This window comes from Lissotriton helveticus, chromosome 1_1, assembly GCF_964261635.1.
Source record: "Lissotriton helveticus chromosome 1_1, aLisHel1.1, whole genome shotgun sequence".
NCBI lineage: Eukaryota > Metazoa > Chordata > Amphibia > Caudata > Salamandridae > Lissotriton > Lissotriton helveticus.
This window is the reverse complement of record NC_136057.1, coordinates 1,103,017,622-1,103,043,062: the sequence shown is the minus strand read 5'-3', so window position 1 is coordinate 1,103,043,062 and position 25,441 is coordinate 1,103,017,622. Positions and strand designations below refer to the sequence as shown.

Here is a 25,441-nt window from a genome sequence, read left to right as displayed (position 1 = left end):
CATCCTCTGGCCATGGGGGTTCCGCAGGGATCCTCGCGGAGTCCCACGTTATTCAATCTCTACGTGAGACCGCTGGCTGAGGTCGTAAAGCAGTGGGGCCTGACTATGGTTTCATATGCCGACGACACTCAGCTGGCGGTTACTCTCAGTGGGGATGCGGAGCTGGATGCCCCTAGGTTTCAGAACGGACTGAAGGCGGTGGCTAGCTGGATGACTGCGAACTGTCTCCAGCTCAACGCAAGAAAGACAGAAATCATGATTGTCGGTAAGAGAGCGGAGCTCTGGGGGGACAGGTGGTGTCCTTCGGAATTGGGACCATCTCCGACTCCGGTTTCGGAATTAAGAAACCTTGGAGTTTGGCTGGACTCTAACCTTAACTTTGTTGGCCATACAAAGAAAACCGCGGCCTGCTGCTTTGGTGTTCTTCGGGGCCTAAGACCTGTCCTCAAATTCTTTGATGCCCCGACCAGGTAGCTGGTCGGTCAGGCAAAAGTAATTTCCCGGCTTGATTACGCCAGCTCTCTCCTGGTGGGGGCTAACCAAGCAGAAATCACCCGCCTACAGCGTGTCCAAAATGCTGCTGCCAGAGCGATAGTTGGCTAGCCCAGATTTTGCCCCGTTTCTAACACCCTTCGCTCTCTACATTGGTTACCGGTGAGGATGAGAATCCATTTTAAGGTCCTTTGTTTGGCCTTCAAAATTTTGAAAGGCACTGCCCCTCAGATCTCGTCTAATCTTTTATCTTTGTATGTCCCGACACGCTCTCTCCGATCCTTGGGTCAGGCTCTCGCCGTGGTTCCCCGGTTCAAGCTTTGCCGTGCCGGGGGCCGATCCTTTCGAGTGAGAGCTGCGGCTATCTGGAACTATCTTCCGGTTGAGATTCGTTTGTTGGAGGATCTTCTGCAGTTTCGTAAGGCTATCAAAACTTTCTTATTTTAACTCTGCCCCTCAGTTGTCCTTTTTCTGTTCCTGCTTTTAGCGGTGTTGTGTTTTACCTTGTTTTGCGCCCGGACGCTCCTTTGCTGGAGCAGCTGTGCGCACGATAAATGCCTGTAACATATCATAACATAACTAGATCTTTGGAGTTAATATCGTCCTAGTGGGCTTAATGTCCATCTCCTCCTAAGTGTCACGTAAAGTGCCTAGTGCAAATTCGTGCTTTTAATCCAAGGTTCTACTGCCATAAAAAACCTTTATGATAAAATCCTCATTAAAAAAACATTTAAAAATGGAAAGTGCAAACGGGTGTTTTATATGTGTTAAAAAAAGTACAAAAATAAAAACGTGATTTTCAAATATTGATAAAATTATTTGCATATGTCAAAATTCGCACTGGAATGGTCGTGAGTAGTGAAATTGAGCGCACTTGTATGCATGTGTCCGTCATTGTGTTTATTTGTTGTGTAGCTCAAAAATTCCTGGTGGCATAGGATAATACCCTGCATAGCTAAACCCATTCCCCTGAGCAGTCTCTTTTAAAAAAGAAAAGGGAGACGCATTGCCTCCCCCCTACCTGAATCTTTACTGGCCCCAGCCTGCTCACTTGCTGTGTCCCGAGGAGCCCACCCCCGAGACACAGTTTCCCTGAGGCCCGGGTGCGGGCATGGAAAAGAGTGTTTGCTCCAGTCTGGTGGGAGCATTTTTAAATCTCCCGCTATACGGGAACAGACACTCTGTCCGATTCCAGCCAGTGGGAGCTTTGAAAATGCTCCCTCTGTTTGGGAGTAGACTTGTATTCTGGTTCCCTGCCCACAATGAAGGGGAAAAAGAAAATATTGCGGATGTTCAGAGAGAATGGTATAAATGGCTGGTCCCTTCGGGCAGGAGAAACACCAGCTCCCGCACCATGTGGTGAGCCGACTGGTGAAGAGAGGACCTAGGGCCTTCTCCCAACAGCTCCCAACATTGCGCTTGGAGGGTGTCCTAAAGCTGTTTTGTGTCACCAAAGGCTGTCTGCCGCATGGGGAAGGCTGCCTGTGAGGGGGTTGGTCACAGGCCAGGACCTGTGGTCAGCCCTCCACTGCGTCGGGTGGCTGTCTGTGAGGGATTGGCCGCACGGCCTTGCCACTGTGGCCAACTCCCCTGGCACACATGTCTCAAGGCCCTGCACAGGGTGGTGGTAACAAAAGGACGGGTGGGGTTGGCCACAGGATGGGCCCTGTGGTTCACCCCCCATCGTACATGGTCAACGGTCGTGGGCAGCATGGGGTTGGCCGCAGGGCCTGGCCACAGGCCAGCCTTGCCGCAGGACATGGTGGGGGGTGTTGGATTTATGCATGGTGCTAAAATATTACTTTACGTGAAAAAAAAACTGGAAATTCACTGGAAAAAAACAAATGTTATAGTTATGTGAGATGTTCAGTAATAATGTAATATTTTTGACTCAAAATTCTCCAGTTCTAGTTATCTCAAGTAACTATAAATCGTTCCCTAAAGTAACTATAACTCGCTCCCTCGCCCAAAATGCAATTGGAAATCTGCCATATAGGGTTTTTGTCTAAATCCTCAGACATATTTAAATTTTGGCTGGAAATATGGATAAATAGTCTGGTGGTGGTGCAAGTATGCCTGAAGTCTATACAATGAGATAATGCAGAAACCTACTATTCTCCTATTGATGATCAATTGTTTTCCTATAGGAGAGTATACGTTTAATGGACATCAACAGAAAGAAAAAGATGCAATCCCAGATGGAACCCAGTGACTAAAAGGGGAAGGTCTGTTTTGATAGATACATTTTTTTTTTAATTATAATTTCAAAACCGAAGATTGTGGCCAATTGGAAAATGCATTCCTATTTAAACTTAAGTGAAATATCAAACACAGTTCTGAACTCTACTAATCTAGGGAAGCATTTTTTTTTTATCCACGGCCAGTACACTCACTAATTACCACATGGTAAAAAATTGTACGTTGCCTCAATACAATGGCAAAGAAAGTAATTACTCTCAAAGGGGCATGAAGTTGCATATTAAGTGAATGAGCTAGGTGGATGGTACAGTATGGGACACCTTCAGCTAATCTGTTGTAGTATTGTAGATTGGTAGTGGCAGTTTACCCTTTCAAGAATATCCATGAAAGTGATCATGGGTACCATAAACAGAATTATCTTATGGGTAAAAAGCCAATATCAGGACAAGTACTCAATAAGCCCAGCTACTAACTTTAACAACCACGGTATAACTGAAGGCGGGAGAGACACTGAATTTCAACTGAAAGAGCCGGCCAATAACATGACTTTGCCAAGTGTGGTTATAAACTTGCGGATGAGCTATGTTAAGATACCATCGTACATCAAAGACTCATGGACAGCATATAGGACATTGAGAATTGTCAAGGATCTAAGAGGCTCTTGAAAGAAAGGTATGCAAAGTATTCATTTGAAAGAAAACAAGCAAACTGGTAGATCTACATTTGATATTCGAAGGGCAGGCCAATGTTGAATTGGTGTTAAATATTGAAAGAAGTCTATTTTTGGAGCTACACAATAGAAACAATAGGATGAAACTGCCATCTCAACATTGCTATTGGCTTTTTGATTCCCGATTGAGCGAGGAAGAATGCACCTGTACACACTGAAGAAATTCGGTTATTTGAGGACCATCTGAGTGAAAGGGCGGCAGAATAGGTGGGACTCTATTTACAGCTTATACGCATAACTGAAAACACCATGCCAAAACGTCCCTAGAAGTGTAGACATATCGTCTCAGAAACAAATTCTTCCAAGAGAGCCTGTAGTTAATTTCCACTACTCCATCTTCCTGGTTAAGACGTTGAAGGTTAACCACAATGTTATGCTTAGTTATGTCAAATAACAGTATACTATCAAACTGCATAATTTCTTGCCTTTGTGGGTGTGTGAGGTGCATTTGACAAACTCACAGAACTCAAGCTCTGGACAATGTTACAGAACCCAGATTTGACTACTCAGCAAGAAGGTCTCAAATTCGCTTTCTGATACCGAGAATATCTGTTGTCGCAAAGGAAGAGACCGGAAATATGTAGACACAACTGACCTATTTTCGAATACTTGTTGTGATTGGTATTTCATACAGTGCTTAGAATCAACTTTAGGCCCTTCCTTTCGCTCTTCAACACAATACCATGGGAATGAATACCAAAATCAAAGACAATATTATCAGGCAATGGTTAAATAATTGACTTAAGTGAGATGCTCTACAGCTCTGTGGTATGTCTGAGTATCATCATTTGGGTGGCATAAGTAGTAAAATCTCTTTAGGACCACTAATGGGTAAAAGGGAGAGGGTAGCATCCACTGGCATACTGCATCAAATGAAGATCCTGCATTCAAGACTAATACATGCTAAGCAGTGAGTATAGGACCTCTGGCAGACAGCTTTGGGCCGCACATCAGTACACAGTGACTGAGAAAAGAGAAAAAAATCCTCGAGAGTAAATATTTCCCCTCTTACTACCTGCTGCGTCTCGCTTACAATGTATTCTGGACAAGCAATCTAGAGAGTATATAGTTCTCTTATTTGTTTGAGATATTTTTAAAATGTTGCTGCAGTTCCATGAAACTACGATGCTTGTAAAATCCATCTTTTTAAAGCACCCCCAGGAAGAAACAGCTGCTAAACCAGATTTGCCCTTTTGCACCTATTGTATCAGTGTTATCAGCGAGAAGGTGTGATTTATCTGCATTTTGCCATTTGCTTATAGATGACAGATGATCAAACTTGATTTGTAAGCCCTGATAAACTATATGGAAGGTCACTGGCACTATGCAATTCTGTGGCCGTGATGTTTTCTTCAATATTATCGATTTTCTTAATTTGCCACAAACAACATGATCTACTACATAATTAGCAAATGTCATAAAAAATCTGTTTTTAGCTCAAATAAGTCAGAAGATACTAAAAAAAAATCCCCAACTTGCTATCGGTGCTGGGGCAGAACATTTGCCATGGTGAACTTGTCATCTTTCAGCCACTGATGGTTGTATCCTGTTATACTGCAACTGAGGTACAAACCTGCCCATGTAATATAAATAGTTTTTTAACGGCCAAAATAATGATGTGATACTGCCAAAATAATAATCCACATTATGCTGCATAATTTGCCACTACCTGCGGCATAATTTTGTCAACCCTGCCACAAAGTTTCCATCTCCTTTGCTACGTAATTCCAGTGACTCCAACTATGTGGTTAGTCAGAGGTGATGTATAACCTACAGGCATAGGAACGTTGACAGATCCACGCTATTAAGGAACTGGTAGCACTACATGGGTGATGACCAACACTGTGGTATTAACGATGTAATATAAATGCGGTTAAGAAACCCAGATTTTTGGTTTCTGTTCATATCCAGATGGTGGCTGTGAAGGCCTTAATCGCCTGGTGCCTCCCTCGAATCCCCCCAGCTGGAATACTTATGGGAGGGATAACAGAAGATAGATTAGAGAGACAAATGGCCGGAAGGGGCTTAGAATTTGACCCTGCAATATGATGCAAGAGTTTAGACCGCAAAACTGGGAAATGATGGTGTTAAAAGAAATTATACAATAGATTTAATCAATCTCAATTATTCCAAAGGAAAATGACTCGTTACTTTGCTAAGGCTAGCCTATATTTGAAATCATTTTGAGAACTTGGAAAACAGGAAAGAAGTACAATTCGTATCACCGATTTTTCAATTTGAGAAAAACGATTTCAATAAAGATTTTGTATAAGTCCATTGATTAAGTAAACATTGTAAGGCGAAGTACTACAGAAAGAGCAGTGCAACATTGCACGATAGTAGAGGAAACGAAAACAATTTTGGCTGCATAAATTAGATGTATAAAAGTGAAATAACAGTAGAGGTACGAGACAGAGGTGTCCTTTGTCGCCCCTGCTCTCCGCACTCCCTGAATCGGAACGCATGCGCTATCTCCAGGTCCAGGTCCAGGGCCACGCACCCCGATAACCGAGCACAGGTGTCGCGGCTCCTCACCCATTACGAGCGATGTCTTATCATGGGCTCTTGAACAAGAAGCTGATCTCAGACTTATATAAACTACTCTTATCCAGATACACTCACACTTACCACGCCGGGCGGACACGACGGGAGAGATACCTGGGGCGAGACCTTAGCCCCCAGGAATGGGAAGGTGCAAGTCGCAGGCCTGACTGAAACATTCACCAAGCTTGTATCCCACTGGTATTACACCCCGGAGAGGCTTCACCAGGCCGATCCTACACATAGTCCTGACTGCTGGAGAGGGTGCGGAAAAAGGGGCACGCTGGTTCACCTCTTATGGGAAAACGAACACATTCAGACTTACTGGACGCATGTACTTGACGAGGTTGATAAATATTTGGACATTGAACTCCCCAGATTTCCTGCATATGTACTGCTGGGAGAGCCAAACTCGCTCACCTACCCCTTGAAATCTAGAAGAGGGAAACAGATAGCCATCGCCCTAGGTACAGCCATCCAGAACATACTGATACACAGGAAGACCCCCGAATTCTCGCACACAAAGGGTGGTACCAGCAATTGTGGCACGTGCTGGGCATGGAAAAAATCTCTTACCCTGGCTGGCAAAGGATCCTCCTTCAGTGACCTTTGGCAACCTTTTCTAGCCCTGCTAGCTCCAGAGTTTTGGGATTTGTACTGTCCCAAGTACCTACGTCTTCTGCACCTTACTGCTCCGGACACCTCTATGTAAGTTGTCTCAACTTTTTTTTTTTGATCAAATATATTTGTATTGAGTTCCACAAAGCGATATCATACATACAACATTTGATGAAACAAAAGGCTTCGCTGTGGCACCCGTCCCCCACACTGCTGAGTACCCCACTGTGCGACCAGGAAGTGAGGTGAGTCCGGGCGCCCGAGTATGTACCCTTGGTAGGGGGCACGCCCCCCGGTGACCACCAGAACTCTTTTCACCCAACCACCCAAAAGGCCCACCCCCCCCAACCTACCCCAACTGTGCCCTACCCCCCCTCCAACAACCCCCTGCCCCCCCAACCTCCCCCCTCCCGCCCGGTGTGCTCCCTGTAGCGCTTAAAGGTGGGTGTTCGGGGTACAGGCTAGACTTTGTGCTCCACTCGAGCCGTATCATCTCTAAACCCTTCCGCCAGTTTCAGGACCCTGAGATACCTCGGACATGTAAGCTCCGTAAATTCTTGGGAAAGTAGAGAGACGAGTGGCTGCCATGTTTCTCTGAAAGTTTCGGATGACTGAGTGAGCGAGGCCTGTATCCTCTCCTTCCCCATGATGTACCATAACCTGTGTAACCACCCCGTGTGTGTGGGCTGCCTAGTGGACCCCCATAGCGACAAAATATGCTGAGTTGCCGCCCCCATTGCCAGTCCCATCTTTTTCCCCCGCATGGACTTGAGTGGGAACGTCAGGCTGTTCGGCAGGCCAAGGACAGCATAAGCCGGGAATCGTGGAATGTCGTTGTCAAAGTGAGTGTCTATGTCCTTAAGTACTGCCTCCCAATATTCCCGTACCTCGGTGCATTCCCACAGAATGTGTAGCATGGTCCCTGTGTGCCCGCACCCCCTCCAACATTTAGGGTCTCTGCTCGGGTTTCCCTGGTGTAGGCGTTCAGGGGTCAAGTGCCAGTAATAGGCGATCTTGACCGCCGCCTCCCTGCTAGCGGTATTCCTGGCCGTATGGTGAGCACGGTAGTATACGTCCCGCCATTCTTTTGCAGAAAGAGTGCGTCCCAGTTCCCTCTCCCAGCGCCTCTGTCCAGCAGATTTCTCCGTAGGAGGGGGTGGGGACAGCATCTGATATAGTTCAGTGATGGACCTTGTGTCTGACGTTTTGGTCATGAGCCATCGCTCATAGGGGGTAAGGGGGCGGCCAGCCAAAGGCGCCACGTCGGTGTGCAACAGCCAGTGCCTACGCTGAAAGTACTGGTAGCGGAGTGGCTTATCCAGTGTGTAGTTCGCTATCACTGCGTCCCAGGTCATAAAGCCCTCCGTGTCGAATAGGTGGCCCGCAGAGCGGCATTCGGATTGTCGCCATTGAGGGAATGAGCTTGGGGGTCTACCTGGGGGGAACGCCGGGTTGTCTAGCAGAGGCGTCATGGGGGAGGGAAAGGTCGTCAGGCCTCTCGGGACCGCGGTCGCATCCCACACTTGCAAAAGAGTCCTGGTGATAGGGGATCTCTTGAGGTACGGTGGTCTGTCCGGTCGCGCCAGGAAGGGAACCTTCCAGAGGGGCAGGCCCGCCATGGCCCTGTCTTGGAACAACCAATGCTTCTCCGAAGTCGGTCGGGACCACTCCAGGAGGAATCTAAGCTGAGCCGCTTGGAAGTAACGCCTCAGGTCCGGGACCCCCAAACCCCCCTCCGCCGTTGTCCTCGTGGCCAGGTCGCGCCGCAGCCTGGACCTTTTATTCGCCCAAACATAATGGTGCAGGGCGTCCTGTAGCTTCTTCAGCATCCCCAGTGGGGGAGTGACGGGGATAGTCTGGAATACGTAGAGGATCTTGGGCAGAAGGGACATTTTTATGGCCGCCACCCGACCTAGCCACGAAAGCGGCTGTTGCTTCCACCTCGCAATGTCTCCTTGAACGCGCGACAGCAGCTTGGTGTAGTTAAGGTCGACCGTTTGGACGGTCGCCGGTGTCAAGTCTATCCCCAGATACTGCACGGTGGTGCTGACCTCAAGCCCCCCCATGTGCAGCGATGCCCTGTTAGCTGGCCGGGTATTGCTACCTAGTGGCAGGACGACAGACTTCTGGACGTTCATTTTGAAGCCCGACACTGCTCCGAACGCGGTCATTTCCGACAGGAAGGCCGGCAAAGAGACCCGTGGGTTATCCACCGCCACCAGAATGTCGTCCGCGTAGAGGCTCATGGTTTGCTCCACTCCCCCGAACTTGATCCGGGCTATGGCGTTATTGTCGCGAACACGCTGGGCAAACGGCTCGATGTAAAGGGCGAATAGGAGCGGCGAGAGGGGGCAACCCTGTCGCGTGCCCCTCTGGATGTCGAACGGCTTAGAGCTAACCCCGTTGACTTTGATGGTTGCCTTCGGGGATGTGTAGCATCCCGCCACCCATGAGCGGAAGCGTGGACCCACGCCGAACTTAACCAGCGTCTGTTCCAGGAACCTCCAGTCTACCCTGTCGAACGCCTTCTCGGCGTCTACCGAGAGCAGTGCTGCGTCCGAGGCGTTGGCGTGAGCTTTATCTATGACATGCATAATGCGCTTAGTATTATCTGCGCATTGCCGGGAGGGGACGAAGCCCGCTTGGTCAGGGTCGATAACGCCTGGAAGACACGGGCCCAGTCGGGAGGCCAGAATGCCCGTGAAGAGCTTAAGGTCCACGTTGAGAAGCGAAATCGGCCTGTACGCAGCGCAGCGCGAGGGGTCCTTACCCGGTTTCGGAAGGACTATGACTTCTGCCTCCAACATCTCCCTCGGGATGGAGCCCTGGCCCTCGAACAAGTTGAACAGTTTTGTGAGGACCGGTGCCAGGAGGGGGCAAAAGGTTTTGTAAAAGCCCGCGGAGAAGCCGTCCGGGCCCGGAGCTTTCAAAGGTTTGAGACGGGTGATGGCCGCTATGACTTCCTCCAGGCGGAAAGGGGCGTCTAACGCTGCGGAGTTCACGTCGTTAAGAGCAGTGACCTCCATAGTCTCCAGGTAGGTCCTCCCCGCCTCCTCCCCCACGGTCCGATCGGCGGCATACAGCTGCTCATAAAAGGTTCGGAATGCCTCCGCTATGCTGCCATCCTCCCGGACCTCGCCGCCATCGTCTCCGCGTATCACTGGGATCTGGGAGCGGACGGTTTTGGCCTTAAGCTTGCTAGCCAGCAAGCGGCTTGTCTTGTCTCCCCCTACGTAGTACGTGTGGCGGAGGCGGAGCGCCGCGTATTCTGCCCTGTCTAGGTCCAAACTCGTCAGTTGTGCCCTGACCGCTTTCAGCTTGCGCCAAATCCGGGGAGCTCCCATCCGGCTGTGAACCCGCTCTAGTTCTAGCACTTGCGTCTCCAGGTCCCGTCTCCGATCTTTCCGCTCCTTGTTTTCTGCCGCGGCGATTGCCATAATTTCGCCCCTAATGACCGCCTTCAGCGCCCCCCACAATGTCGCCTGAGTGACCTCTCCCGTGTCGTTATGATCCAAGTAGGTGGTAATGCTTTGGGACAGTTGCTGCACCACTCCCTTGCGGGATAGTATACTTTCCCTGAGTCGCCACTTGCCCCTATGCGGAGGAGTACGCGGGACAGTCAGTTGAAGGATCACCGCGTCGTGGTCTGAAAGTGCCGCTGGTGTAATGTCAATGTCCTGAACCATGGGGAGTAGGTCCGCCGAACCCAGGAAGTGGTCTATTCTAGCATATGTGTGGTGCACATGAGAATAAAAGGTGTATCCCGGGGCTGTAAGATGTTTGTCCCGCCAAATGTCAGTCAGCCCCCTGTCCCCTAACCACTGCTTCCCGGTCGCCGACAGCGCTCCGGCGTCCCCAAATCTCTTCCCAGACCTATCCTTCTTGTTATCCATGACCAGGTTCAAGTCCCCTCCCACCAGTACCAGCCTCACATCGCCCGAAAGCGCTTCAGACAGCGCACCTTTCAAGAAGACCTCTTGTTTGGCGTTGGGTGCATAAATGGAGCCTAACGTGAAGGAAGAAGTGCCTACGTGTATCGAGTGCGCTAGGAGCCTGCCCCTGATTTCTGCCACCTTGCTCCCAACCCGCCCTTTGAAGTGTCTGGCCACTAGTATTGCTACACCCGCTTTCTTCTCGTTGGTCGCGGAGTAGAATTGGTGGGGGAAGGCCCTTGCTTTCATGCGGTGCCAATCTTTCGCCAACAGATGCGTTTCCTGCAACAGACATATTTCGGCCCCAGAACGCTCAAGGAAGGAGATGACTGCCCTCCTTTTGATGGGGTTATTGAGTCCCTTAACATTAAGAGAGAGGATACTTATGCTGTCAGCAGCCATGGGTGTGCGTGCGTCCCGTCTGCAGTGACACAAACCCCCAGCCAGCCCAACCCCAGGTATCAGATGCTAATCCATGGTGAGCACACCGAGCTCCCCCCCCTCCACCCTCCCAAGCCCCAACTCCCCCCCAACATTCCCCCCAACCCTTCCCCCCCCCAACTGGTGAACATAGTCCCAGGCCAATCATGAGACAGTCTAGGCCTGTGGTAGATGAGTCAATGAGTGGGTGTGTGGCAGTGGCGGCTCATGGCCCCCCGAACCCCCCCCCATCCAGGAGCCAAAACTTAGCTGATGACGACCTTCACCAGAATCCACTCAGGGGGCTGCGCCGGTGTCTTTTGATACTTCATGGATTGCTGCGGCCTGTTCCAGGGCCACCGTGTCCGGGTCGGGCTTGAGAGGTTTCTTCCGCTGTCTGTCTCGACGCACTGTCTGCCATCCGTCCCTCGACACCCCAGGGGAGCCCGACGCGGCTCCGGAGGACCGTCGGTCCACCATGTCGTCCTGGGGCGGGTCCTCATGGGGGATGCCCAGCACTGCACACGTGTCTCGTAGGGAACGCAACTGGTGGAGGGCGCCATTCCACTTAAAGACCAGGCGAAAAGGGTGTCCCCAGGAGTATGGGACCCCCTCCTTACGCAGGAAGGTTGTGGCAACCCTAAACGCCCTCCGCTTTTGTAGGGTGATCGCAGCCAAGTCCTGAAAGAGTTCCACATTGTGGTCTTGGAAGCGGAGGGGCTGCTTGTGACGTGCCTCCCTCAAGATGCGCTCCTTCAAAGGGTAGTCCGGCAGAAAGGCCAGTATGTCCGGTGGGGGGCCCTGGGACCGGCGGGCCGGGCCCACTCGGTGGGCTCTGTCGATACGAACCACAAAGTCATCCCCTTCCCCCAGCACCATTCGGAAGAGCGCTTGCAGGTACCCCGCCATGTCTTCCCCCTCCGCCTTGAGCGGCACATTCCGGACTCGAATGTTATTCCGCCTGGAGCGGTTCTCCAGGTCCTCCGTATGGGTCTGAAGATCCACTTGCTGGTCATGAAGGCGAACGATCTCCTGCCGAAGGAGCTCTATTTCTTCACTTCTGGCCTGGCCCGATAGCTCGTTGGCCGCTACTCTCTCCCCCAGGTCGTCGACGTCTCGTCGGAGTTCCTTGTACTCCCCTGTCATTTCCTGCCGGAAGGTTTGAATATCGTCTTTCAGGGAGGCGAAGAGGGTTTCCATAAATGCCTTGGTCGCCGGTGTCTCGCCTTCCGGGAGATCCTTCCCCTTGGGGGGGGGGGGGGGCCCTGGCGCCGGCTTGTCCGGGCTTTTGTCGGTCTTGGGGGGTCCCTTGACCAGCATCTCCGAGATGTTGCGGTTCCATTTGCGGTTCGACATGGCAAACCCAGCCGTAGGCCACAGCCCAGTCGGGGCTCTAGGTGCTTCCGCAGGGTGCCCCGGTGTGCTCCGGCCGTAGTTCGGGAAGGCCGATATCGTGTCCCTGGGGCCTCTCCCCTAGGCCTCTATACTGCCGTTCCTCCACGCACGCGGCACAGAACCTGGCGCCCGCGTGGTATCCCTGGGCCCCCGTCCGCTCGCTCGGATCTCCTCTTCCCAGGGCCCGCCGCCTCCTCGGGCTGTCCCAGAGGCGCAGCTGCGCCCCAGCCGCGTGTCGTGTGTGTCTCTGGGGGTCACCAGCAGTCGCTTCCCGGCCGCCCCCTGAGCGCCGCTCACCTCCTGCTTGTGGATGCCGGGTCCCACCGCTGCCCGATGCCGATTGGCCCCACTGGCCCGTGACACAGCAGGGCCGCGCTCCCTCCACTGGGCCCACGCCGGGGCCTCGCGTAGCTCCGAAGGCCGGCGGGCCCGGCACCGCACTGTCCGTTTGGTCGCTGCCGGACTGCGCCCCTCGGCTCCCACTGGCACCGCCGGGGACTTCACCGGCTCCTCCCCTGTGGCCGCTGTGCCGCGTGGGGCCCCGTCTCGCCTCCCGGCTGCAGCGCGAGTCACCTCTAAACGCGCCTTTCGGCGGCAGCCAAGCGTCTCTGGTCCTCGGCGCCCACCTCCACCAGGCCCACGCCGGGGCCTCGCGTTGCTCTGGGGGCCGGCGTGTCCAGCGCCGCGTAGTCCTCCTCCGGTCCGCCCGAGCCTCCGCCTGGTGGTGTCAGGTGATGCTCCCGGATCTCCGGAGCCGCTGCAGGGGTCCCCGACTCTCCCTCACTCGGGTCTCAGATGTTGCCGGGGGTCTCCCGGGGCCGCCCGGCACCAGCGCCCGGGTCACTGCTGCCCGCGCCGGCCCACCGCTGTCAGGCTTCTCCGTTTCCCGGCGCTCTACGGCAGCCTCGAGCCACGTCACCGGCTCCTCGTCTGCAGCACCACTCCGGGCCTTTTCCGCCGGTAATGGCCGGCTCGGTGAGGGCGAAGGTCCGCAAGGTGCCCTGGCGGGGGATCAGGCCTGGGGAGCCTCCGCGAGACACGTCTTACCGAGCCGCCATCTTAGCCACGCCTCAGTTGTCTCAACTTTATCTAAGATGACCCGCTCTACGTAGCGCCATTCAGAGGCAATGAACCTGGGAGGGGCAGAGGGTGGCTTCCTTCTGTCTGTACCTCCTCCCTTTATTTTCCTTTCTTCTTCTCTATCTGGGTGGTGGATGGGAATACATTTGTGGGGTGGGATTTCGTATTTTAATTTTTAATGCACCTATTATCAGATCTAGCGGACCCTGTGTGGTCCGACCTTACTGCCCCCCCCACCCCACCCGGCTTTTTTGTGATGCTCCATAATAAAAAGATTTAAACCTATAAGTGAAATAATAAACATACATTTTATAAGATTACACCACGCTGCAAAATGATGCAAATTATTACTGGGGAATAAGTGCCTTGCCAAGATTTACAAACGGGCTGAAAATGCATTTATTTGTATTGAGGCTTTGTAGTTGCCAAAATCACACGCCAAAAATCATGTGTCTCGTTGATAAATGTATCCCACAAGCATGCATGAAAGCTCTCTAACCATGACAGGTCAAGGAAGCTGGGATAAATGAATGGTTGAAGTGATTACCTATTATTGTTGAGGTGGAGAGCACAGGCGGCCTTATACCACACGAACAAGACAGGAATTTGGGGATGGAGATGCTATTTCAGACTGACCGAACAGCAACTCTGCACGGGAAATCTACATTTAAGAACATAGTAAGCAGTAGGGCAGACGCAATACCGCACTAAGTGCACAATCATTTCCATATTTTGCAGTGGTTACTATGGGGGTTGCTAAGCGTTTGTTTAATGTCATTCAAATTAAAATTGTCACATTTCTCCCATGCTTGCTTGAACAGCACCAACAGCAAATAGAAGAGGCACTTGCAACCAGCACCTAAAGTAATTTGCTATACAACAAAAAGTTAACTTTTAGTACTCTTTTATCCATTTGCACTTGCAAAAGCATTCAGATGGACTGACTATGAGAACTCACGCAAAGTTATCGTTCATCAGTTGCTCATGCTTTGCATTCAGATATTCGCTGTACAGAAGGTTCATGAAATACACATCTCCTCAAACAGCTTTGACAATACGATTACTGCCTCTTGAAATAAAATCTAGTGAGACCATCAAGATCTTCTATTTTTATGGAACATTCCACCATTAGATCACGTCACGGAAAATTGTATATTCTTTCAAATATTGTTGGAGAAAAACTATAACTTTCAAAAAATAGATTAATATATCTTCGTACCACACACACCCATTGGCATTTTTAGAACACGATAAATGTACATTTACCTATTAACATGGGAATTCTCAATTAACAACCAGAAATACGAGGCATCTTGTCGCAGCTCAGGTACAAGCGAGAAGGGAAAAAATAGTTAAAAACAAACCTGGCAGAGGGGGCGAAAGCTCGTTGTATCCTCCAAAAGAAGCGTTGCGGACAAGTTTTCGGCCATCAGCTCGAGACGGATAAACAATGGTTGTAACGCCAGCACACGAGGAGAACCTGCGGCGAAGGGGGCCCTCTTCCTTCATGGCCCGAGTGGGTCTAAAGTGGTTGGCTGGTGAAGTCAGAAGGCTGGTTATAACAGGCAGATGGGGCAAAAGCCTTCTATCCGACAATCAGTGTTACCCCACCAACACCCACACGCAAAGGGACACAACCGAACAAGCAGTCACCTCTATTCTGATGGTAAATGCTGTCACACGACAGGCGAGGGAGGACAGGTAGGTGAAAGCTGTCCTGCACCGCAGCTCCCTAATGAACAGCTCACGTGAAATGGCTTGTTTACCTCCACATCTTTGGCTCAGTCAATTGGCACATCACTGTCTTTTCACTTCTTGTCTGCTAGTGAGTGAATATCTGGCACCAACATCAGACTCACATGAGATTTACAGAAATGCCTCCAAATGCTCATCCAAAGCTCAATGCCTGCAGTGCACGATCAGCACCATCTAAAGAAGTGAATATTCTGATTCAACCGATTTAAAAAAAAAAATGTCACAGGCATGGAGTTTTTATAACAAAGTGCATTAAAGCTAAGTGTCGAGATGGGGTGATTTGTTTCATAAATGCCGATCTTCAACCCACAGTTTATGTTGCCAAAGGTCTGGCTCAGCAACTATTGGGAGCTGCCAGACAGACGAACAGAAATGCCACATAAAAATTCATCAGCGTTGCCCACTCACTTTGTGTGAGAAATCCTTCCATTGTAAACACACGAGATGTTGGCAGAAGGAAGAATGTTCCACTTCCCGTTGAGAGAGTATGGCTATGGTGACGTGTTTGATTTGTGCTCGCTTCCGCAGTACAGTTTCTTAATTTCAACCGTTGGAGCGGAGTTTGCAATGCTGTGCTACATGTGTACAAGTCTGCGACTGCGTGATAGGACGCCTCGGATAAGCTCTATAAAGCCCCATCACACATGGCGTTTGGTGCAAGAGCGCTGAGAAGGCTCTAGACAGCAAGACTTCCACTAACATTGTGGCTGGACTGTGAACTCTGAAAAGTTTGGGTGCCTGGTGCAGGTCCTGCATTGATTGTGTATGTAGCTAATCCCAGGTGTCTCCCTAGTCAGGCAGCTGTGCGTCAATAACAGACTCCCTCAGGCTTGAAGGACTGGAATAGCATAATCATGTTCCTGTGTTTAGAGTATATCTTCATCATTTCAATCAACCCACACTCAAATATATGTTGAATAAATACTCCTCTTTGTGGTCGCAGGAACTTGTCCTAACCAACTTCCTTATTTCGCAATGGGGGCTCGAACTGCTCTGATACACAACGTAGTTTTAGATGTGGCATGACTGCACAGCTGTCTGTGAAGATCTATTGTTATCATTTCTTTCAAATATGCATCGAGTGGGCTTTAGGTCTGGCAGCTGTATCAGCTGTATGGAAAAAAAATTTAAAGTAGAAATAGTGTGGGCTTTAGCTAAGCATTTCCCTCACTTCACTTTACTGGCTGTTTGGTGCAGCATTCTACCTTTTATGCAATGCACGGGGAGGATTTTACATCTCAAAAGTACATTGAATCATTACATTTAAATATTCTTATCTGAATTTTTTATTTGAATGGAAAACAGTGGTCTTTTTTTCACTTCAGCAAGCTCTTTTGAATATTTTAGTCCGGTCTCAAAAAGCAAGCCTTGCCTATTGGTTTTGTCAATGCTTGCTTCATTCGGTGTACAAAAAAAAATCAACCAGGCCAGACACTGGCATGGAGTCTACCACTTTTCCTAAGGATGTCTGACAAAACCGAGTTCAACTACCAGGGCCAATAAAACTGCTCAGTAGGTTGAGCATAATAGACTGGGGAGGAATGGTTAGAAGCCCAGAAAGGCCTAATCAGCCTTCCTATCGTCCGTCTTTAAAAACAACTAGTACCACTGAGCTGGTTAGTTCCTCTATTATGTAGAGTTTGTGGTGGAGGTGGTGTAAGTGGACCATTTAGTGAACTACAAAGACTTAACAATAGCAGTATAGGCTGTTCGATGTCACACTAGTGTATTTTTTCTCTATTCTGTGCATTTACTATACTCAACTTTTCGTGACCCCCCCCCCCCCCACTGCTTAGGAGTCACGATTAATCAAATAGCAAGCACAACTGAAAAGGAGAACACAATGCATCATAAATATCACTCAATTAGATCATTAGGAAAAGTTCCTTTTATTGCAATGTCTATGTATATCCATACAGACAGTTCAATTCCACTGGAGTCTTGTACGTGTGTTCAAATCCAACTTTATTGGATTTTTTGTATGATATAAATTGCAATCACCCCAGCCAAAGCGTTTCGTCCCTTAGGACATCATCAGGGTTGGTTAGTCCATTAACCACTTATCACCACGTGGTGTACGGTGTCATCCCATGCCAAGTGTCCTCATAGTCCAATCTTAATGTTGGGTGGTATAGTACCCCCTGTTTTATCTTCTGCATCTGTGTCACAGCTCCCAATCCACAGGTAGGCCGACTGCACCAAATAAACTAATAAAGGTGGATTTGAACAAACAAACAATACCCCGAGGAATTGGATTTGCTTGAGTTATTTGTATGGATAGACATGGACATTGCAATACATGGAACTTTTCCTAATGCTCTAAAGGAGTGATACTTGGTACATTCTACGCTAGTTTTCAGTTGCTGTGCTTTTAATGTAATTAACTACCAGTATACGGGCACTGATAAAACAGCACCTCGGGCCTGGATTGCAGTCACAGCTGCTCGCCTCTCTTCGCAGGATCCCGGTCACAGTAAAATAAGTATGTCCCTGAAAGTCAGCCCTCGGACTACTGTGCCTAGCGCGGCAAATGCCAGTTGGATCGAGCACTCATTGGGCCACGCAGGAATAAATACTTTTCTATAAAAAGCCTTTCCAATCCAACCCACCCCCGGCTGGCGAGATGAATGCGGGGCAGATACCTTAAGGGAACCTTGGAGCACTCTTCGCAACCTCCTGCTGACGTGGAAATCCAAACACAGAAAGCACGAGTGTGTCGGGAAAGAAAGACCAATGCAACCAACAATAAATGATATTGGAAGCCCGCTCTCTCGCCCTTTCCTCATGTGTCATGCGCTGGAGCGCCGGGGGGATCTGCAGACTCACACTGACAGCCTAATGCTAATGGACTGAGAGACGTCAAAGCGGCCAGGCTGCAGTCCCACTGGAATAACAAAAAGTCAGGTGCGTGGCCAAGCCTGGAAAAAAGCAACACAGCAACCCGGTGCTTCACCTCCATATGTGTCGAATCGGTTTATGGATTAGGCAAAACCCCAGACACGAATACACACACGTGTTTATCGGAGGCCCTGTATCTAAACAAACATAAAACTATAGGCAGGATTGCTCAGCTAGTTTAATGATCGCTGCTGACATCTACAATGATCTGAAGGACAATTCGAATCCCAAGAAGACACTCAGTTCTCCATCCTCCTGAGTAAATTGACCACCACTGAATTAATCAATAGTAACATCTTCTATTTACAGAGCTTGGAAATGCAAATAAGTAAGTGTTTTATGAAACAAGATCGGTATTCCTGCATATCACATTTCTCTTTGGTTCTCGGTTCTGCTTTCCTTGAATGAGCTTTATTCTGGTTTCAAGTTTAACCTGAAACGATTCCTTACACTGAAGCAGGTCACGTTCTACCGTCTAACTTTGCGAACAGTGTGTTTTCTCAAAACTGAATGCAACCCAGATACCATACTCCTGGCTTTACGTTACCTCAACTTATTCCCAGGCAATCTTGAAAAATGAAGGACTCTTAATTAAAATCTGAAATCGGTGCCAGACACTGAAATAGCGAACAAGAAGTGAGAGCAATTGGCGTGATCAATACATGCGCTAAGCAAACAAAACTCCACTGCACACCACAAAACCTAGCGCTTTAAGTAAATTCCCCAGTCGGTTTGTTAGCACGATCAAGGACACAAATACCTTTATTTTGATTAAGTACACAAAATGGGGAAAAGGCTAAAATTCGAGGTCTTTAAAGCAGCCTCGCTTAAGAGCTGACAGTAATGCCTCTCAGAGCGGACAGAGACAGCCGCAATTGGCAATAATGAGGTGCGACTGCCCTACCTACCTACACAACCATCTGACATTCTCACCAGTTCGTGAATTCGCTAAACACACCTCGTTCACCATCACACCGGCTCACTCCCATCAGCATGCAAATCACCCACGAAAGAAACCAGAGCGTGCCGTCAACACGCCGCAGCGGCTGCAGCGAGCTGGGCACACACTCAAAACCGAGCCTCGCCTTTCACGGATGCCAAGCTCTGCCAGTCTCACTCACAGCCGTGCCCGAGAATCAACAAGCTGTCGGCGGAGCATACTTGCCTTCAGCGCCCGCTGCCTGGAATCACAAGCGCGCCGTCCACAGCGCCTGGAAGCTCATGCTGCGCTGCTGCGCTCTGGTGAGGTGGGCAATCCCCTGCGTTTACCAGCCAGACGTGGCAGCTTGCACTGAGACAATGCGCTGGAAAGGGAAAACAAACCGCGCGGTTCGCCTGACTGGAGCTTTCACCCCGTCGAGGCGTCTCGGGAGGCGGCCTCCCCTCCCTCCCCCGCCCCGCCCCTGAACACGTGGACCCGGTGCCGGCTCGGGTTTCACTGGCACGGGCTGCCAGCCTGAACTTCACTTCACCACTGACAGCTCCGGGCATGTAGGTCAGGCCGAACCAGATTTACTTGCAAAGCAAGGCGGCGCTAATCCGACTCCGGGATTGAGAACGGGGCGCGCAGAGCAGCCAGAAACATGAATGAAACGGCGAACTGGCGAAACAGACTGCGCTGCAACCCTTGCGATCGAGGCACCGATGCTCACTCAGAGGCACACCTAAATACCTGTTGTTTGTAGGGTGGGCACAAGTGTCATGGTAAGAGGACCCAGCAGCGAAGCGGGCATCATGGGGCCCGAGTTCCGGCCAGGGCTTTAAGTGGGACGAAAAAACTTAGGGTCTCTCAAAGGGGCGTGGTCAATGTAATTAAGGGCGTGGCTTAAAACAAGTAAGCTAAAAATCTGTGCTTAGCAGTGTGCGCCCGCGACAGGTATTTTGCTGTTTCTCTCATTCCAGCCAGATATATGGTACAACCAGGGCTTTGAGTGGGATGGGAAAACTGGGGGGCGGGGGTCTCTCAAAGGGGTGTGGCCAATGTAATTAAGGGCGGGGCTTAAAATATGTAAGGTGTCTGTGCTTAGCATAGTGCGCCGCTTGACTTGTATTTTGCTGTTTGTGTCATTGTATCCAGATATATGATACAACGAGTAACATCATACCTACAAGAATCGATGTGCCTGCTGTCACTGCAGTGTGGAGAAAAAAAACGGACCACCTGTGACAGGGCACAAAACAGAGCCCGATAAGAGATCCGTTAGGCCTCCTATAAAAAAATGCCGGTGCCCAGCACTGGTGAGACCCGGCCCACTTAAAGCCCTGGGCACAACAAGTAACATCATACCTACAACAAGTCAGGGCTATTGGCTTTGTCAATGGTTGTTAGTTGCATAAGATAAATAAGCAGCAACTATGGCTTGTGTATAATATTTGAAAAGCTTCCCTTTTAAGCCCTGGTGACACCAGGACGATTTTGCTGCTCCTGTGTTTCAAAAATAGAAGGCAAATCCAGAGAGAAAATTACTCTTTAAAGGATTTCTGTTCCCCTACAACGCTCACCTAGCATGACATCAAGCCTTAACTTCTCCACTAATGAGAAGTGAGCAGTGTGAGTACGCGCACATCGATGTGCCTGCTGTCACTGCAGTCCCATAAAAAATGCACCACCTGTGCCAGGGCACAAAACAGAGCCCGCTAGAGACCAATTTCAAGGCCCCCTTTAAAAAAAAACTGCCAGTGCTCAGCATCGGTGAGACCCGGCCCACTTAAAGCGCTGGTTCCGGCCAACTTTATTTCTTACCTATGGGGGCGCTGGTTAGGAGGGTGCGAAATAAGACCCACTTAAGTTTAGCAAAGCCTCCCAAAACGTAATAAAAAGGACGTCTGACAGGTACAGCCAAAGGGCTGTGGTCGGTGGCAATCAAAGCCGTCTATGGGATTTGCTGCAAACAGGGTTTATAAAGGCCCCCAACAGACCATGGCTCCATTAGGTACAAGGAGGGCAGATTGGCTCACCCCATCCACACCTGAAGTTTGGACAGACTGGTGGCATGTAACGCAGGCGCCACACGCAGAAGTAAGGTGGGGCAGTAAAAACGGCAGTCTGCTCCCCCGCAAGATTAAGGGCACCCCTACGACAACACTACCTGTGAGCCAAGAACACTCCAGTGGCGGACTGTTTAAGCTGCAGCTCAATCTCCAATCACCGTAAGTAAAAAGCCCTGTGCACAAGTCTTCCGGCACTTGCCGCTGTTATGTGCCACTGTTATCCAGATCGGAATCTTTTTGACTATAGGAAGGAGCATCAGGGAAGAATCCATATCCAGTGTGAATAACAAATCATCTTCTTTATTAGCACAAATCAGTATTAAGGTTAAAATCCAGCCAACGCGTTTCGTTCCATACAAACAGGAACTTCATCAGGGTGTATGTGATGTTCACGAGGTCTCTGCCGTGCGGTCTGGTTTCAGAGTGACCTACAGACCCATCTCCCTGCTCCCGTTCCCAGCGAAAGTCATCGAGAAAGCCATCAACAGCCAACTCGCCACATTCATTGAAGAACACAACATCCTCGACTCCTCCCAATCCGGCTTCAGAAAAAACCACAGTACAGAAACCGCCCTCCTCGCCGCAACAGACGACATCCGCACCTTACTGGACAAAGGAGAAACAGTAGCCCTCATCCTCCTCGACCTATCAGCGGCGTTCGACACAGTCTCCCACCGCACCCTAATACGCAGACTCTACGATGCAGGAATCCAGGACAAGGCCCTCGACTGGATCTGCTCCTTCCTCTCCAGCAGGACGCAGCGGGTCAGACTCCCCCCTTTCCTCTCGGACCCCACACCTATCACCTGCGGAGTCCCCCAGGGCTCCTCCCTCAGCCCGACGCTCTTCAACGTCTACATGGCTCCACTTGCCCCCATCGTCAGAACCTACGGACTCAACATCGTGTCATATGCAGACGACACTCAGCTCATCCTCTCCCTATCCAACGAGCCCAACACCGCCAGACGCAACTTTCGAGAAGGCATGGAAGTCGTCGCCAAATGGATGAAAAACAGCTGCCTACAACTAAACACCAACAAAACAGAAGTACTCATCATGGGCCCAAACCCCGACGCCTGGAGTGACACCTGGTGGCCCACCGCCCTCGGAAACCCGCCAACCCCCACAGACCACGCACGCAACCTGGGAATCATCCTGGACTCCGAGCTCAAAATGGACCGCCAGATCAACTCTGTCTCATCTTCCTGCTTCCACACCCTCCGCCTCCTTCGTAAGACCTTCAAATGGATCCCCCTCGAACACCGAAAGAAAGTCACTCACGCCCTGGTCACCAGCAGACTCGACTACGGCAACGCACTCTACGCCGGAATAAACAAAAACCTCATCCGCAAGCTACAGAACATCCAGAACGCCGCCGCAAGACTGGTCCTCAACCTGGCAAAACACTGCCACATCTCCCAGCACCTGCGCACACTCCACTGGCTCCCCGTCGAGGCGAGAATCACCTTTAAGATGCTCACCCACGCACACAAGGCCCTCCACGGCACCGGACCAGCATACCTGAACAGCCGACTCAAATTCCACGCACCCCAAAGGACCCTACGATCAGCCCAGCTTTCCTACGCTGTGGTCCCCCGCACCAGAAAGACCAGATCGGGAGGCCGCTCCTTCTCCTTCCTCGCGGCCAAGGCATGGAACGCCCTTCCGCTCCACCTCAGACAGACAACATCGCTCCCCATCTTCGCAAGAAACCTCAAAACCTGGCTCTTCGACAGACCCCCTCCTTGATGGAATGGAACCTGCACCACCCCCAAATCCCCCCCCACCCCTAGCGCCTTGAGACCCTTACGGGTGAGTAGTCGCGCTTTAACAAACTCCTGATTGATTGATTGAGAGTGGGAGGAAATGGTGCTTCACTGAATGAAGCGATCGATGAGCAGACAGACATAAATGCCACACTATAGGTCTAGTTTGTTAACAGGACCTGAATGATTCAAGTAAACTTGTGAGCTGAGACATGCACTGGGTTGGCCAATTACATCAGTCAAAATATTTATATCTACTTAAAGTCCAGGATAAAGTGAATGAAAACCTAAGATATTTGCTTTGCTAAGATTGCTTTTGCCTGGTAGGGTGTGGCATGGATGCTCACGAACAGCCCAGTCCCCAGCATTGGTGGTTTTAGTTCTAGCTATTAATGGGCATTGATGGTGCATAGTTCACTACTTTCCTTGACGGAAGTAGATAGGTTAGTAAATCTGATACAAAATCTCGGATCTTATTTGTCAGTGTTCTTTTTCTGTTTACACCTATACAAGGTGTTTTGGTGTGAAAGCTCTTATTTGAAAAGGAGAACTAACCCCCCTCTTCTATGTGGCCTTTGCAAGTCGTATTCCAGGGTCCTCCTACTGTGACACTGATCGCTCTATTGGAGATCTGTGAATTAAAGAACATATAGAGGTGGTTGAAGATACTGAGCCCTAATATTTTTCATTTAGTCTACTTATATGATCTGGTATTGTCCACCAATTGTAATCTTTAATAGTGGCACACAAAAACATATCTGCCCCAGATTCAACATGCGGCTGATTCATGAGTCCCACCCACCGTGAGATCACCGCATAAAATCCCGATATTCTATTCCCTGTCCATGATATGGGATAGAGGACCAAATCATTCCTAATTAACAACGTGCGGTTTAAGTATGTAAGGTTTGGGGAATTATTGGTCTTTGTTTGCATAGGTTTCTCCACTGCTGTTGCTAAGGGAAAGCAGCAAAGTCCATTGCAGTGGTTCAGTGTCCACACCATTTCTAAAGTAAAACTAGACATGCTCGTGAAACATTAGTAACAACTGATGTGTGTATGCATGTATATATATATATATATATATATATATATATATATATATATATATATATATATATATATATATATTATACTACAAAAGAGGCTGCACTCCTGGATGGTTATATGCTTTTTAATTCAGCAGCTCACCCCACCGACGCGTTTCAGCCACTCTAGGCTTTTGTCACGGTCGGTAAGTCCTTCTTTACTTTTTACATATAGCAGATGGCAAGATCGAATCCACTCTGTTCCGAAAGAAAACAGCTACAAATAGTGTCCTACATGGTACTAGCTTCCACCCTAAACAACTACTGAATAGCATACCGTATGGCAAGTTCATACGTATGAAGAGGAACTGTTCTAAAGAAGAAGATGCTGAACATAAAATTCAAGAGTAAAAACAGGTTCAAGTTGAGAGGATATAATGAACGTACACGAAGTAAATGTAAGAAAAAGGTGGACCAGAAGACAAGAGCAGAAACCTTGATTGAGAAACCGAAAATCACTCAGGCAAAGGATCCTCCAAGGTTTGTGACCACCTTTAGTAAGGAAAGTCGATGCATCGCCAATAAAATTAGAAAGTACTGGCATCTGATATCAGGGGATCCTGATATAGGCGAGATTGTAGGGAAAACAGCAACAATTGCATATAGAAAAAACATCTCTCTCAAGGATCTCTTGGTGAAAAGTCACTTTCAACAAAAGCAAAAAACAAAAATTGGCTAACTGAGCAACGTAAAGGCTTCCAACCATGCAACACTAGCAAAGCATGTAAAATTGGCCAAAGCAAGACAAGGATTGAAGAACCGAATGGCAAAATCATGCAAATTGATCAATATATTACATGTACCTCAAGGTTCGTAATATATGTGATAGAGTGCAAATGTGGCTTGAAATATATAGGGAGCACAACCTGTATGTTGAAATAAAGAATTTTGGAGCACATACGTGCAGTCAAAAATGCCAACAGGACGTATGCCACAGCAAAGCATTTAAGCACCTGCCAAAAAGGTGACTGGTGATCAAGGAGTTTCTTTGGGATCAAGATGTTGCCTCCAATGGATCAAGGGGGAGATCGTGTAAGGAAATTACGCCAAATGGAATCACGTCATATCATAAGACTAAGAACAAATAGCCCAAGAGGCATGAATAACGACGAAGAACTTTATGTACATCTAGACTAAGAACTGTGAGAGTTCCATTGCTGCAAAAATAGAGAAAGACAGAAAACTGTGTGTAAAGGGTACTAAACCCAAGAACATCGAATAAAGAACCCACCGACTTGATATTTAAAAAAAGTAAAGAAATGTTGTGGGTACCAAACCCAAAACATGCTGCCTGAAAGTAAAGCCTTCAAAGTAATTCCACATGGCAAAAAACAAAGCAAGCTAAGAGAATGTAATGTACAATAATGACACAAATCGCTATTGTCTTTCTATTATGTATATATTATCTTTAAATTTTGTAAAACTACATCTCCCATAATGCCACTTAAAGGCAGACATGGGAAAGTATAAATGTAAAAAGTAAAGAAGGACTTACTGACCGTGACAAAAGCCTAGAGTGGCTGAAACGCGTTGGTG

The 25,441-nt window shown here is 49.2% G+C and overlaps 1 protein-coding gene across 6 annotated transcripts in view; it reads right to left on the bottom strand.

The window, feature by feature from the left end:
• Positions 1 to 25,441, bottom strand: part of OSBPL8 (oxysterol binding protein like 8) — a 1,077,846-nt gene that overhangs the window by 398,449 nt on the left and 653,956 nt on the right. For 2 of the 6 annotated variants that reach the window (XM_078678352.1, XM_078678360.1), the window contains exon 1: positions 14,772 to 14,936. The exons of the other annotated variants lie outside the window; for them this stretch is intronic. In XM_078678352.1, the coding sequence (XP_078534478.1) occupies positions 14,772 to 14,916 (145 nt within the window). In that variant the 5' untranslated portion in view covers positions 14,917 to 14,936. Of the gene's footprint in view, positions 1 to 14,771; positions 14,937 to 25,441 lie in introns of those variants that run through there. 6 annotated transcript variants of the gene reach the window in all.